The sequence below is a fragment of the Aythya fuligula genome, chromosome 7, assembly GCF_009819795.1.
Source record: "Aythya fuligula isolate bAytFul2 chromosome 7, bAytFul2.pri, whole genome shotgun sequence".
NCBI classification, from domain to species: domain Eukaryota; kingdom Metazoa; phylum Chordata; class Aves; order Anseriformes; family Anatidae; genus Aythya; species Aythya fuligula.
The window spans coordinates 34,471,576-34,487,623 of NC_045565.1; the positions used below are offsets into that span (position 1 = coordinate 34,471,576).

General features: G+C 37.2%; 1 protein-coding gene across 3 annotated transcripts; it reads right to left on the reverse strand.

Annotated features, from left to right (window-relative positions):
• Positions 1-307: 307 nt before the first annotated feature.
• UROS (uroporphyrinogen III synthase) lies at positions 308-16,005 on the reverse strand. Of its 3 annotated transcripts, none has more exons than XM_032191532.1 (13): positions 15,982-16,005; positions 15,325-15,406; positions 13,330-13,418; positions 11,449-11,574; positions 10,578-10,667; positions 9,738-9,821; positions 9,031-9,127; positions 8,229-8,303; positions 6,930-7,004; positions 4,950-5,033; positions 4,391-4,476; positions 2,612-2,710; positions 308-889 (listed from the first exon to the last, which is right to left on the reverse strand). In XM_032191532.1, exons 5-13 carry the CDS (start codon positions 10,638-10,640, stop codon positions 722-724), a joined length of 831 nt encoding a protein of 276 aa, XP_032047423.1. In that variant the 5' UTR covers positions 10,641-10,667; positions 11,449-11,574; positions 13,330-13,418; positions 15,325-15,406; positions 15,982-16,005; the 3' UTR covers positions 308-721. The 3 variants fall into 3 exon arrangements, with proteins under 3 accessions (XP_032047423.1, XP_032047422.1, XP_032047424.1); XM_032191531.1 differs by having other exon boundaries at positions 15,325-15,422; positions 15,982-16,000; XM_032191533.1 differs by lacking the exons at positions 11,449-11,574; positions 15,982-16,005 and having other exon boundaries at positions 15,325-15,915.
• Between the last annotated feature and the right edge of the window lie 43 nt (positions 16,006-16,048).

The following is a 16,048-nucleotide window of genomic DNA, read 5'->3' on the forward strand; positions in this document are numbered from 1 at the left end:
GGATTACTTTTTCTCCTTTCACAGATAAACAATTAAAGCATAAGCTGCAACCAAATCAGACAACTCTAACACCATTATTAACAATGACAAGCCAGTTTATTTCTCTGTTAATAAATCCTCCTTCTTTACAGAAACAGAAATCAAAACCTAATTTTTAAGACGCTGTACTGTAGGGATATTAAGTGTCAATAACTGACCTGCTATCAGCTCCACACAGTGCAACTTTACTCCAGGAATTGTCCTATTCCAGTGAGGATCTGCAATCATTTTAATATAAATATTTGAAAGCACAACAAACAAGTAAGCTTTAAAACAGAAAATACTTCATTGTAAGCATGATTTTCTTTTACAAAAGAAATAGGTGTAAAACTATTTACATAGTCATATAAAACTGACTATGCACAGGAATGAGAACCTGTATACTCGGGGAAGATACCTGAGGTAACGCTAACAACCTGAAATGCCAACATAACGCTGATGCAGATTAGCCTCTTGCAGCTAGTTTTCCAGGAATGCCCACACAAAATATTTACACTGCACACATACGATGACGGGGAATAGCCAGAGGCTTTAAAACATGCTGGACAAATTCTAGATTTCTTAGATATTTAGATGTGAGCTGCTCTCACAAGCTGCTGACAAGGACAGCATTGCATATTCCCAAACAATTTCTTGTAGGATAACAGGTCTACAAAATTAAGAACCTTCTAGAGAACCACACTCAGCTTGAAATATGTGCTGTGTTCTTAGAACAAACACAGTTCTGTAGGCGAAGTGCTTTTTGGATCCCAGCAGCAAGGTCTTGGGGAGTTGGACTCTCTGCAGTACAGCTTACTGGGATTCCTGCTGCTTCCATGGCTTCAGCAGTTGTTGGACCGATAGCTGCAAACTGAAATGACATTGGTTGCAGTTACAATTAGTGTAGGCAGGTATGATACAAGCTCTTAACAGTGACTTAGGTATACATCCTGCTTTATTTGCTGACCTTGTCAGTATATCAGCTTGCATGCCTGAGCTTACTGAACTGTACTAACCCATCTGGTTGAAGATTCTCAGTACAAAAAACTACCTACAAGTTGAGCTACTTGGAAATTACTTAGGAAATATTATTTCTTCCACCATTACAAACATTTAAAGTTGTTACTTCAAAAAAAAAAAAGAAACAGGAAATGTGAGAGGAATTTTAATATGTGTAAGCCTGTAGTTGCTTACTCAAGCAAAAACTAATCACACCTTCACTAGGAGAAGATAAAGTCTTTACCCAGTGGAGACTGGGCAACTTATTGGGTAAAAATAAATCTAGGTGAAAAAATAACTTTTTTTTTTTTTTTTTTAAGAGTTCTCATGATAAGATAGCGTGCCAATAAGAAAGCAGAACAAGTAGAAGTTACAAGGGATACTGTGTGAAGAGCTCGATGGGTGCAGGTGATAGCCCGTCTGCGGTTAGGCTGAACACACAAACAAGGACAATCACATTACAAGCTACCTTGTGCTGCTGAAGACAGAAGTATTGTGTGCTTCCTTGAGATACAGCCATTGGCCTTACTTCCCCCACACCGAAATCTACCAACAAACATGTAAGGTACGTGATTTGTAGGTGCCAGTACCAGCTTAGTGAGTTTATTGGAATTCAGTGGCACAAGTTACAAATGAGCATTCTTCTTATCTGCTATCCCAAGGGGATTACGCTTTATGTAAATAGAAAGTTCAAAAATCCTGTACAATAAGATGTTTTTCTTCCTCTTTATGTTGCAATGAGACACATGGTTATATATTCATAACTCTAAAGGACATTACAACTTGAATTATTTATTTTCCATCTCTAATTGCTATTAAGAAAGCCTATTACAGAATGATTTGTTTCCTTCTTTCCTAGAATTTCTGTACTAATTCGTAGGATCACTAAGATGTGTCAAGTAATATTGATGCAAACTCTTCTCCTCGGAGCCTAAAGCAGTTCCTAATTCAAGAATACATGCTTCTTCTGACTCTTAACTAGCAAAAGCAGTAGCTTTCTCTCATTTTATGTAATACTATGACAGAACATGCACAGACTTATTGTTTTAAAAATGTAAGCTAGAAATTCATATTTCAATTTCTCAGGGTATTGCTCTGTTAGGCTTAACTGACAATTTTATTTTTTTTTGGAAGTGAATTATTCTGTGAGTTTTCAGATCGTTACTTCACATTTAACACAGATACCTGATCACTTTCAAGAAATAATGCATTCATATATTCCATGTGCTTATTTTATGATGGCTGGTTTTGTATTGTGAACAAACACAGAGCATTGTCCTCTGCACTCTCAACTCAAAACAGTTTTCAAACAATTCCCAAATTTTGTGTTCTGCAATCTTCACCTAAGTAAACTGCTGCTTCTCTACAGACAATTTGCACTCTTAACCTCTATTTAGCTTGCATAGATTGCTAGAGACTACACTTACAGTCCTACCCATTCCAGACTTCGTGTTTTTCTCTTTTTTTTTGGTCCAAGGCACTCTTGGTAGATAACAGAGGTTTGTAAAGGGTGTAACAGCTTCCCTCTCCTTCAGTCTCCCAACCTAAGCTTATACCCTACTGTATTTCACCACCATTTGAAAATAAAAAGTACCTTCACATGGTTGATAAAATCCCCAGACAGCTTCTGAATGTGCTGGAGGCAAAACTTAACACCAGATGGACTGAAGAACACAATACTTGCTGGGATTCCCTGAGTAAAATTAACCACAGGTTAGCACAGATTTCTCACATTTCCAGCATAATATCAGTATACTTCCACAAAAGGCTCTGTCTCTATACAGAGATGAATTTTTGTTGTTGATGAGAAACAGATGTTAAACCAACAAAGAGGGTTTCCTGTGGTGCAGATAGTCAGCTGAAATCCAGGTGCATCTTTAATTAAATACTTTGTCACACAAACTGGTGATAAAAGTACTGATTTTTTTCTGCAGCCATACTCATTTTCCTGTTTAGAAAAATAAGCTTGACAATTTATTTCCCTAAATCCATTCACAGTCTCACTTCTGCATATTTTCCCTGTTTCCCAGCTCACGTTGTTTATCCTAAATTCTGCCCACCCAGAGATGCTGTGACAAAGATGAGGTGCTGGCTTAGGACTGCACAGCACTGGGAGGGCTTTCTCTCCCAGAACAAGGCTGCCTTAAGATAGCAGAAACATTCTGTAGCCAAGAGAAAATTCTGCAAAATTCTGTCTGGCGTGAAGGTTGGAAGCTCCCAACCTGCAGACCCGAAGCAGACACCTTCTTTATCATGATTTTCTGTTTGGCTAGAAGGATATGCTAGCTCTACATCTGCTGTTATTTTACGGTGCATGACTTGGAAGCTCGCCTTAGCTCATAGAGAAGAGAATGATAGTTCAACACAGCCCTGTTCATTGTGTCAAAGTGCTAAATACTTGTCATATTGTATCAGCTATCCAGGCACTATATAACCACAATATTAACAATGTCGTCAGTTAACGACAACCAAAAAGCTCATGAGAAACACATTTTAATAGCTTCACACTGAAACTAACATACTAATTGCAGCAAGTAAGGAGTTCCATAAGAAGAATTCAGGAAGCTACAGAATATGTATTTGCTACTGACTCACTTTATAACTGGTATAAACTAAGTTCCATGGGGATTAGAACTGTAATATCCACCTAGGAATAGCAGGATATTGCAATGTATCAGCTAGACAGCCAATGCCATGGCCTCTTAGGACCTCTTGAAAAAGGACTTTAAAATCAATATGTAATTTAACAAGACATTAATGCATAGATTTTAAAAAGAGGTGCAACATGCTCAGGCAGGCCAAGTTTCTCCAAGAAGGAAAGGCTGCATTTTGAATAAAATTAATCCTAAATATAATGTAGACTCTTACAAATGGAAAATTCAGAAAACCAATCTGGCAAAATAAAGCCAATTATTATTAGCTTCAAATCTTTTACTATGTAATGGTCCTTGCTTAGTGACATTTGACAGTTTTCAAAGGAGAAAAATAATGAAAATTCTAGCAAATATAACTCAATGTTTGTCAACAGCTTGGAATTCTAACACTTCAATTAGATCCATGTTAATAAACTGGATGATCAGAGAAGGAACAGGGCTTTATCTTATGAATCAAAAACCAACAGTAGTTTTCCACCCTACAAAGTTACAAAGCTGTCCAGAAATATCAGAGTAACAATAATAATTTAAAAATCCTGTTCAAAAAGCAACTTCACTAAATGTAATTTCTGACATTTTATTATCTAAAAAGCAGTCATCCAGCTCAAAGGATGAAAGTGGATACATAATTTTTTATCCATTATTTCTCAGTGATTCTGAAGTTTACTCATCTTCTGGAAGTTAGACAACGTGTGAAAGGATACATCAGCATCCAATACCTGTTGTGAGAAATAACTGCTCAATGATTCCTGCAGATTGGTGTGTTCCGTTGTTTGATATACAGTAAGGCTTTCCAGAGGTATGCCTGCAATCAGAACAGATGTGCATAACTAAGTAGTATTTCATTAATTTCTATTATTTCAGTAAAAGACTTTAATATACTAATTGTACTTAAATTTCAGGCTAAAAAGATACAGAAAAAATCGTGCGAAGGATTCCTAATTATTTCTGCTATCAATTATGGCAGACACAAAACTTTAGTAACCTGAGGACCTTGATGCATGTTAGGAAAAAGTGGCAAGTCCTGCAACATTTCTGTGAATAAGTCTTTTTCCTTCTCACAGAAGGAAGGTGAACTAAGGCAAAGAACCTTGCTCAAGCCATACTACAGCTCAGTCCCAGCACTGTGGACAGCACTCCAACCTCAGGTTTTACTCCCATCCTCTATACAACATAACAGAAAACTTAGTTTTTACTTATTCAAATTTGGTTCAAAATCTCTAGATACAAATTCTCTTGTAACTGACTAATTTAATGAGCCTTTAATGGGTGTTAAACCTTTTTCTTTAAGTGCTGTAGGAAGTACTTCTCTTTTCAGGGCTCCGCAAGGAAAAAGCAGGCATGATGAATTACCCTTCTCTCCTGTAAATATAGGAACAAAAACAGTTAACTAACATTTTTAATAGAGGACAAACATGATAGATTTAATACATTTTAAAAGGTATCAAATATTGAACACTGCTGCAAATGCTGTATGTTTCACCAGACACAGCCCTAAAATAGCTGAAAACATTTGCAGTGCAACTGCATCCACAATTCAGAGGACAGAGCTACTTAGCATGTAAATTAAAAAATATTCCATAACTATAATATGAATACATTGACTAAAAAGATCTTAAAGATAAAGTACATTTCTATTCCCCTTGAAATTCTACAAAGAAAAACAAGTACTGCACAATTTATCTCTTTTCCCTCAGAGAAGCAATCTTCCCCAATTCTTATACTTAAAACTTCAGTCCCACTTTGTACATGACAACACTCTCTCTATAAAAAGAATATTCAGGCAGTCAAAGAAGAGGACAGAAATACTTTGCTGGAAAGTTTCAGTCTATCTGAAAGTATTTTCTTACTTCCCCAAGGAAGAATGGTTCTGCTTCCAATGCTAGAGTGGAAGTGGGTATCCTCATGTCCTCTTATCCTTTACTTCTTAAGATTAGAACAGATTTAATTATTGTTGCACTGCCTACACATGAAATCCCCCTGGTTATTTTGGAAGGAGGACTTTTCTGGTCCTGTTTATAACTTCTCTCTTGTAGAGTATGACACCTGGGATGCAGTTTTCATAGGACTTCTATGTTTCTAGTAAGTTAGAAGAGGAGAAAAATTCTGCTCAAAAAATATCCTACCAGATAATGCTATTCACATGCGTCTCTTGGGTTACACCTCTATTCCTGCAGCCATCCTAAATCTGTACACCCTGAGTGCACTCACAGGAAAGGGAAAACACAATGGGGAATGGCAACACCAGGCTTGGGAAGAATGAAATAGCACCACTATATGAGATTCTCAGTAATTTGGTGATTTTAGGGCTCTCACATGAGTTAATTATTTTGGAAAGTTTTTCAGTACTACATTTTATCTAACAAAAATGAATATTAGGGCTCTGCAAGCCAACAAAGAACATTTTGAATCTAGGGAAGATTCAGATGAAATCAAATAGCGTAGAAAGATCACATTTCTACATGAGAAAAGTGGTTGAGTGAAGACACTCAACTCTAACACAGTTTAATTAAATGTTGCAGTATTCTAGGATTTTTAAGGATTTAGAATATAAGATTTAAGGATTTTTTAAGGCATTTTTGTAAGGATAATGAAAATGCTAAAGCAGCATGTTAATTTCTATAGTTCGCCAGCGTTCTTGTAAGAAACTGTCCTCTGCTCAAGATATTCTATGTGAAAGGCTGTAAACCATGTAATTTGCTTTCCCACTAGCAGCTATCAAAAGCTGCTGCTTCTTCAAAACCACTCCAGAACCCCTCTCCTTTGGTGCTAAAAAATAGCTGTCTCTGAACCTGCATGTTCATTCTGAGGAAAGGAGTTCCCCTTGTCTACTTTGAATTATGGCTTGGTGAAAAATGCCCAGCATCAGCTGGTTTGAAGCAAAGAAAGTCAGGTCATTCAAAGTTCAGAGAATCAGCACACCTACAGTCAGAATCATTTAAATCATGATTAAACAGCACCTTCAAATCATTACGGCTCTGACCATTAGTTAAAAAAAGCACTTTGTCTACTGGGTCTTATAGTATTCAATTACAGAGTCCAAGATTTCATGTAAATTAGTATATTTAATAGGGATTTCAAAATATTGTTTATTATCTTTTAGAGTTAACACTAGTATTCCTCAGAAGCTGAATTCAAGGACTCTACATATGATGAATTATATTAGTATATATGTCTCTGCTTCAAGGTACACCTGACTTTATATGTAATAAACTATACATGTGAGCTTAATTTAAGTAGAACATTTTAGATACTTACTTGAGCAAATATATTCAGCTAATTTCTCAGCATTTCCAGTCTTCTCTCCTTGTGGGGAAAGACCAATTTCTTCCACTATAACCAAAAGCAGCAAAAACAACAGCAACACAATTCAATAAGAGTAATTCAGACTCACAGTCACAGAAACATGCGGGTTGGAAAGGGAGACACAATTTGATCTAAGCACACAAATACTTTGAAAACAAAAAATCTGAGCATTTGAACAAGTAATGTGCTATGAAAGATTCAATTTTGTCTCTAGAGACACATATATGAAGAATACAGAAGAACTCTGAGGATAGCAAGGCTGTTTTGGAAGGTTTAACTCTCATACGTGAAGTGGTAAAAAAAAAAAAAAAAAAAAAAAAGCACTGCCTGCCCATGCTGAATGGACTTCAGTTCCTGACATGGTTTGGTTGCAGCTTGCTTCCCAGTGAGGCTATTGCTGTTTTTTGAGATTTTCCGGTGGGATTTCTGCCTTTGCTACAGAGTTTAACACCGTTGTTATTTAAACAAGTTAATAGGCATGATATGAATCCCTGACAAGTTAACTGATACGGGTTAGACTTGATTGATTCACGATGGTTGCTAGGAGTCACCATTATATGATCCAGTGTTATCAGCAGCCTGCCTGCAAGAACTCTTCTTATGAAGTTAGCCAGTACTTACCCAAATTATTTTTGGGCTACAGGCAGAAAAGCAAAGACTTAAAATTCTCAAATGATAGTTTTTTGTGATGTTTCCTGTGTGGCTCAGCAGGAAGGTACAGCCTCAATGCAATTTTACAACAAGAAAGTCTCACACAAACTAAAACCTACACTGAATTTTTATTTGTGCACATCAAGTTTATATTGCATCAGATTAAAACCAGTGTAAAGGCAAATAAAGCAGCCAGCCCACTGAAGTCAGGGGATTGCATACTGGTGACTTCTGTTTGGCAAATGAAACAGAAGGAAAGATGGGTATCAAAAATTTCCTACTATCTCAGACAATTATGCTGTAATTCCTGTCACCCAATTTTGTTTCTGAAAATAATAAAAAATAATCTGGCAATTAAGAACAGTTTTTTTGACCAAATTTTTGGAGTAGTTACCATCAAATTACAAGAAAGGTACTGGGAGACCAGATGGTGATCTGTACATGCTTACTTCAGATACTTGTAGACACATTATCTGTTTTTCAAACTATCAATTTGTAAAACTTACCTATATTTTTCTGAACACCCTTGAACAGCTGCCAATACTCCAAAAATTGTACTTACAAAATAGATTTGACTTCTTAATTCAACCTCCAGCTTACCTAGAGAAGCTGTAGCTTTTCCTACCACATATGCTGGTTTGGTATTCCATCTTTGTTTAAGAGATTTTGACCAGGCTGTAAAACATTAAGTTTAAGCACATGTGTAATGTATAGATTTAAACAGAAGCCCAAATACAAGTACAGCAGAATACTAATACATCACTACATGTTCCAGCAAATCTGGGGATGTACAAAATGAACTTTTAATGTATTCTCATTGGTATGCCAATTTGTATTTAGCACTCTGCAGGATTCTTCCTCACAACTGATATGTTGGTTTCTACATACTACCGTTTCTTTACTACTTTTTAGCTGATGTTTAAATTGATTTAGAAATTTTATATGCAACACAGAAATAGCTTTTTCTGTAAGATTTCAAATGAATTACACGAGTAGCAGTAGTGGTCAGTTTCTTAACAAGCACCTCCCTTAAAGGAAGGACAGTGTTTAGTAAGCAAAACCAGGCACTGCAGCAAAATACTGCTCATCCATGAGTTTGTTTATAACTCTTTGTAGCTTCAACAAAGATAACCACAACAGATTGAGGAAAAAGCCACGCTAATTAGTAATTTACACCAAAAGCTTTATCCTTTCATTTCTAACAGCAGTGTAAGTGCAGAAAACCCAACATTCAATCCCTTAAAAGCTCTATTTAGTATGAGGCCTTTATGATGTCAAAAGAGCTATAGGATGTTTTTTTCTTTAAAGGAGTACTCCAAACAGTTTCTGATGGGTGAAATAAAATGACAAACTTCACAAAATACTGAAACAGAAAGAACAAGGAATATAAATAAGCACTTACCTTCACTTTTACTATTTTCTCTCAAACATATCTTGATGGCTTCTAATGCTCTTGGACTAGTGAAAACTAGACCCCCATAAGATTCTGGATGAGAGAGCTATTTATAAACAGCAGATACAAGAAGTAAAAATGAATAAATACATTTTAAAAATATAAGTTGATCAATTCTTTATAATCTTGTGAACAACAAAGCAGCTTCAATAAATATCTGAAACTGAAATAGGCAAATATTTGATTACTACCAGTAGCAGGACATTTACAAGATAAATGTATACAAACATTGAGTATTTCCTGTGTGATATTAACACTGAAAAGTCAGTAGGAACAGATAAGGCTCCCTGTCACTGAAATGAGCTTAGGGATAGGTGAATGACATGGGAAGTGTTCCAAATTTACACAGGAAGAGTCAGCTACTTTCCCAAGCAGTAATACTGCGGTACTGCCCAGCCAGCAGTTGTCACAAATCTACTTTTTCATTGTGACAAAATGCTACACCACCTGTGAAAATCTATCCCTTGCTATTCTATCTAACTTATTTCTTTATCAAATATCATCAACATATTTGTTATTGGGTACAATATTTTGTAGAAAAATAAAGCAGTGCTAAAACAGGCAGCAGTAGTATTAAATCAAGGTAAAATACTGCACCTTGGCAATTATGCCCTAAACTGTCGAAAATAAGACAACCCAAACAACTCAAAACTTACCTTTTCAAATAAGCTTTCAAGAGATACAAATTCAAATGACAGAACTGGAATCAAAGTTGCTTCAAGTCCATATAATCCTAATTCCTATGGAAAAAGGATGTACAGTTCTTGAAGTTTCTACATTTAAAATAATTTTTCAAAAAATTGATTAGGTCAGCACAAGTATTTTTTCCTAAATAAAATACAATGGCATCTGATTTGTTTTTATTAGTGAATCTACATTGGTAGATTTAGTATTAGAGCATGATTCTGAACAAACAGCTGTGAAACTGAGGTCTCCTACTGTGTAGTTACAGTAGGAATCAGCACATAGCCCTGAACTCCCTAAGTGAGGAATAATCAGCTAACCCTGCCAATATTCTTGAACATCTCCATAATTCCTTGAATTCAACAGAACTGCTTTCACAAGCAAAAACGACTCCATCAATGAAGTCTACAGCAGAAAGTGCCACAGCAACACATAGCCTCCATTGCCCATTACATTTCTGGTTAAGTTCACCTTTTTTTTTTTTTATATCATAGAACTATCACATCAACGTAACCAATATTAATTCAAATAAAGTTGTCTTAATATCAGTATTGTGCTGTGAATTTTATTGCTGAATTCAGTACCAGTTTCCCATAACTGAAGTAGTTTTTTTTTCCTCTAACAGCCAATTTTCTAGCATGTTTTTTCTTAGAATATACTGTAATTTCAGACATGCACTCCTTGTTTTCCTTAAGCAGCTTTTTCACTTGAAACAATTAGATTCGTTCATCTTAACTAACTAGTATATATATATAATAGTACTATACAATAGTGAAGTGACACAACTGTTTACTTTTATTAAGCTTACTCACTTTAACATACGGATCTGGTCCTGAATCTTTGTCTTTGGGGTCCTTCAGTAACAGAACCTTCATTGTTTACCAAATTATTGCAAAAGAACTCTGAAATACAATAAAAAAAATCTAAATTAGATCTAGAGCAACTTTAATAGCTCAGCTTCAGAAGAAACTGGGCTGCTAACACTTGCACTGCTGTCTATACAATGAGTAAGCAGTTAATGTACATTCTCTGGGAATGAATATCCACCCTGATAAGACCAGAAAATAACATGCTGGCTTTAGATAACACCGCTTAAGGGAGAAACTACAATGAAAGTCATCAAGGAAAATCAATTTTGAAAGAAAATATTTTGTAAAGGAAGAAACAATCCTTACAATACAGTCACATTCAGCAATATAATATGCTCCTATCTGTAACAACATTATCCTATTATATTCTCTTCTATTTTATCCTTTTCTGTGCCAGTTTCAACCCTATGCTCCTTGTAGGGAGTTTGCATGTTCAAGTGATATAACTGGATGACTTGGTCTCTCACCCTTTTCATAGGGGCAAGCATGTGCAGGACAGCATTTCAATTTTTTTAATGCAAACAGGCATATATATACACATTTACATATCTGAATATAATGCACATATTATTCATATGCCTTTTTTGATACATCTGTAGTAAACAAAGCAAGACTAAAAAAAAATATGTTCTACCATTAAAATGGATGATAGGAAAAATGCAAGAAGGTTCTCAGTTTAAAATTTGACTCTGGTGCTGAATTCAGTGATGGTTTACAACCCTTAGGCAAATCCAACAAGCATCTAAGTAAACAAATGGACTAATAGAAACAAACAAATCTATTCTCTAATTGCACATTTACCTTAATTACTTACGTTATGTTGCTGCTAATTCTCTTTAAGAAGAGCAAGTACAAGTATTCAGACGTAAAGAACGTCTTAAATTTGGTTCATGTGCATGAGATGCATTGAAATCCTCAGGACTTCGAAGACCAAGAAGACCTGTTTCGACAAATTTTTGTCTCTGAAAGAATATTTAAACACTTTTCTCTGAAAAGGCAGCTTAAGACAGATTGGGTAGAAGTTACAAGCCTGGCAACACACATCCCTCTACAGCCAGAAGCACTGCAAAATGCAGGTTGTGAAAGGGCATCTAAACCAAACCACCTCCAGCAACTCAGTACCTGACTGTCACAGTATGGTCATGTTGTGGATTTTAACTTTTTTTTTTTTTTAAACCTAGGTTAATGTCTAATAATAAGGTGCATGGAATTAAACTCTTCAATTATGAAATGACATGGAAGTGCCCACTTCTATAAGACTTCCAGTACTCAAAACTGACATGATGGGAACCATTTGAGCTCTGCAGTTCTGAAATACCCAGTGAAGTCAGTGGCAGCAATTAGAAATACACACAGAAAAAGAAACAAGGACTCGGGGGGGTGTCATATTCTTAAAAAGTACAATTCTCACCGATTTCAACCTATAGCAAATGCTAAAATAGATCCCATGGCTTTCAAGATTTAGATTCCCAAATACTTCTGAGTATCCAGTTGCTACTAAGCCTAACTAAGTAGCCCTAAGTGACTTTTCCTCAGTCACTAAGATTGTAATAGCCTGTATTTAAAAAAAAAAAAAATCCAACATGCTTGTAAACAGAGTTTGCAGGCAGTTTTTTGTAGCCCTGATTGTTGTGATACTGAAGTTACTAACAATCTTCACTACAACTCCAGCTGCAGTGCTTAGGCTCTAAGCACCATACACCTACAAGTACTATTAAAGTCTAACAGCACCATGGAATTCTGTTTCTACATTCAAAGTTTTTACTCCAGCCCAACCTTCCTATTTCCAAAGTATACATTGCTAAATATTTAGTGTTTAGCAATGTTATGAAGTCATCAAAATGTAGGTGTACAGAAAAAAATAAAAATATTGTGCACTTTGGAAGGATAAGATAGTAAGTCTTTTTGGAAAGAATGATTTCCGAAGATATTATAATAAAAACCCCAGATGACATGAGAGTCTATTCAGGTACACCTGGGGAAAGCAGAGCTCTGATTATTCCTTTAGTTAGTTAGAAATGAATTAACTTCCCATCTATGCCTTATTACCCATTTCTTATTATTCATTACTTACCACAGTAAACATCCATGCTTAACAAGGTGAGTTACAATAATCAAATGAATTATATCACTTAGACCCCAGATAGAAAACATATACTGAAACCAAAGAATAATTACAAATTATCATGAACTACTGCTGCAAGGTGCAATTACCTAGCTGTCTGCTCTACAAAGAAACCATACAACTGCCTTTTAGACTCAGCCATCTGGCTTATTTATAAAAGGAGCAAGACTGCACAACCACAAGAAGGCTGCTAGAAGCCACTGGCTTATTTTCAATTCTGCCAGAAGGCAGCTTGTTTATTGACACCAAAAAGGGGCTGCAAGTGCCCAATAGAAAACTGAATCAGAACTAGGGAATTTATAAGTTTGTACAGTCATGAATAACATTTGTTTTGATCAGCAAGTACCCCCTGAGAGCTTCTGGTATTACTGCTGAAAAATCAGTGTCCTTTTCAGCAGCCATAAGCCTTCCAGGCCATTCTGTTCTTCTTGCCCAAGCAGTTCAGACAGGTTACACACATTTGGTAGCAGGTGCGACCACGCAGAAAACAGTGGAACACACCCATCCCCAAAAAGCAGGGCTGGCACACCCAGCACTAGAGCCACAACCCACCCACACCCATTTTCTTACCAGCTGTGTCCCAACACTGCTCACATCGCTGTGAATCCAGGTAAAGTGATGTCTTAACAGGCAGGCAGGAAAGAAGGCTGAACAGATATCTAAGAGGGACAAACGCACCTGGTCAGTTCCAAACCAAAATACGTCAATATACATTTCTAGGGTGAGGTTAAAACTGCTCTAGGGAGCATCACAAGCTGGATGATTTTATGGGGAAAAAAATTACATGCAGGTTTTTATGAATTGCTGAAAATATATTTTAGAGATATTCTATTTTGAAGAAATATAATAATATATGAAATGAAATGGGTATATTGAGAGGAATGCATAAACTTCTAAACAACCATAAAAAGTTTCTACTTAGAGCAAAGCATGGACTTTGCAGAGTCAAAGGGTGCCCAGTTTACATCTGGAAATGAGAATGTGTATGAATAACCTTAGTAAGTTTTACACTGCCAAGTTTATAGGATGATGCTGGCCTCCCACTTTTGGCTCAGGAAACAAGCACAGTGTTTGCTTGTGTGCCAATAACAACCCTGCAATGATTGCTTTTCAAATGTTAAGAAAATACCATTTAAAACCCATTAGGCTTGCAAACAGCTAATAAAAGGACAACAGATTTTCTGTCTTGAGCAAATACACACACAAAAGACAAAAAACACTTGTATTGGCCAGTCTGAAGTTAGGGGACCACTCAGTTAGCTCTGATAAGAAACCAGAAGAGTGATCAGAACTTCTGAGGCATTTCTTTGTGACTGAAGGCTCAAAGTAGTTTGGTGCTATTTCTCTTAGTCCACATTACTTAATTTAGAAGGGTACTTTTGGGTCACATTGTGCATTCAGAGCACTATTAATGCTTACAGACATCATTGAAATGCTTCCCATTCACAGCATTGAACAGAAATTCAACATCACTGTGCCTTCAGTTAAAATACAGAGCTGATTATTAGCTGTGTATCTCCAGGTCCCTGCTCCCTTAGAAAAGTATTCTGTCCTATTAGAACAGTTTTGCCATTTCTTAAAATGTAAAGCCATGCTACAGAGTAGAACTCTGCAGGTTATTTTCACTTGAAAAGCTCTCCCCAAATTAACTGAACTAGCTTTAGGACAGAGGACAGCCTGTAAAAAGAAATAAATAGGTCCTTTTGTTTCTGCTTCTGGGTGACACCCAGTGCTGCAAAGTATCTTGAACTCTCTAACCCTGCTTTGATTGTAAGAAACTGTATGGGCCACACAATAAGGTTTGATTGCCAAGTGTAGAAGGAATTGTCTGTTCCATCATAAGCTTAAATGGAGATGAATTTGGAGACACCCTTGACATGTTAAAAAAAAAAAAAAAAAAAACACTCTGAAAAACCTTGAGTTAGGATTTTTGATACTACATATTTATTACCAATATTCTTCTACAGAAGTTAGCTGGGTTTAATAATCAGAGAAGGAAAAAGGATTACTTGTGAGGCTACTATGAATCATGTTTCCAAAATCTACTAAGTCCTAGTTAAGGTAATATACACATACATATCATTAAATGCAAACAAACAAACAAAAAAATAGAATAATTTCTGCTATTTAGGTGTCTATATCACAAAACCCACCCACAAAACTGGTTCCCTGACATGCCAGTCCAGGGGAGCTGCAAAGAACTCAGACTTCCCACTACATCATGGATTTTTACCAGGAGCAGTGGTGATAATTGGTGTAATTCTTGACTGATACAGTTTCAAACATACAACAGAGAACTGTATGCAGGTATATATTGCATGTAGCCCCACCGAGGCTGGGGTACTGCAGCAGTAGAGGGTTTTGTCAATGTCTTTCCCCACACTGAATTCTCTCCCTGTGGATCATCATTTATATTTTGACAGTGCTCCAGAGCAAGTACAGCTCTCAACACCCCCACCACACCAAAACAACAACCACACAACCAGAAGCGCCCACCACAGACACCTCAAAGGGTCACACAAATTCTGACCTGTCCGGATTGTGCATACAAAGCCACAATTGTACCTCAGGCCTTGTGCTTCTGGTCGGCAGCAGCCCCGTCCTCTTCAGACGGCTTCATCCACTTCCATCAACTAGACCCAAAGTCCTACGCGGAACATCAGCTGCATTAAAGGGGTTCAAACATTAACAGCTACTTTTATACTTTTAGTGCTAAGGATTTTTCACTGCATTTTCGATTTTTTATTACTGTTTAGGAAGACTGTATTTCCATGGTGTTTACGCTTCAATTTATTACCTTTGCTGTTTGTTTGCCCAGCATTACCCGTAGCTAGCCCAGGAATTAACGCAAGCAGGAAGCACTTGCTTCCTCCAATTCTGCATTCAGGCATTAAATTTTTTTTGAAATTTCTTTACTACAAGTACCAAGGCCTGCTTTCTGGCCCCATACCCCTTCGCACACCCCCTGCACCTGCCAGGAGCAGGCTAGCATGGAGGTGGCTGGAGCAGAGGGGTGACAAGGACACATTTACAGGACAATTTTAGGCGCCTCAGCAGAGCTCAGGCTCCTCCTAAACACACCCCAGGGCTTCCTGAGTGCTCCCCTGTGCTCACACCGCCCCAATAGCACGCGGGGGAGCCCCAAATCCCTCCCAAACCGAGCCAAACCCCCTTAATCTCCCCCCACACCCCCTCCCCACCATCACCCCGTCCCCGTCCCACCTCAGCCAGCCCCATCCCGAGCACCGCCCGCCCCCTTCCGGCCCCGCAGCGCCTGCGCCGCCCCGCC

What these genes read in the sequence shown, in the direction of transcription:
- UROS (XM_032191532.1), bottom strand. Translation starts at nt 10,640, where the DNA reads ATGAAGGTTCTGTTACTGAAGGACCCCAAAGACAAAGATTCAGGACCA. An exon ending in TTGAAAGCTTATTTGAAAAG is followed by an intron (nt 9,128 to 9,737) that starts GTAAGTTTTGAG and finishes GTTTATAAATAG; the next exon opens with CTCTCTCATCCAGAATCTTA. An exon ending in TACAGCACTTAAAGAAAAAG is followed by an intron (nt 4,477 to 4,949) that starts GTTTAACACCCA and finishes TTCTGATTGCAG; the next exon opens with GCATACCTCTGGAAAGCCTT.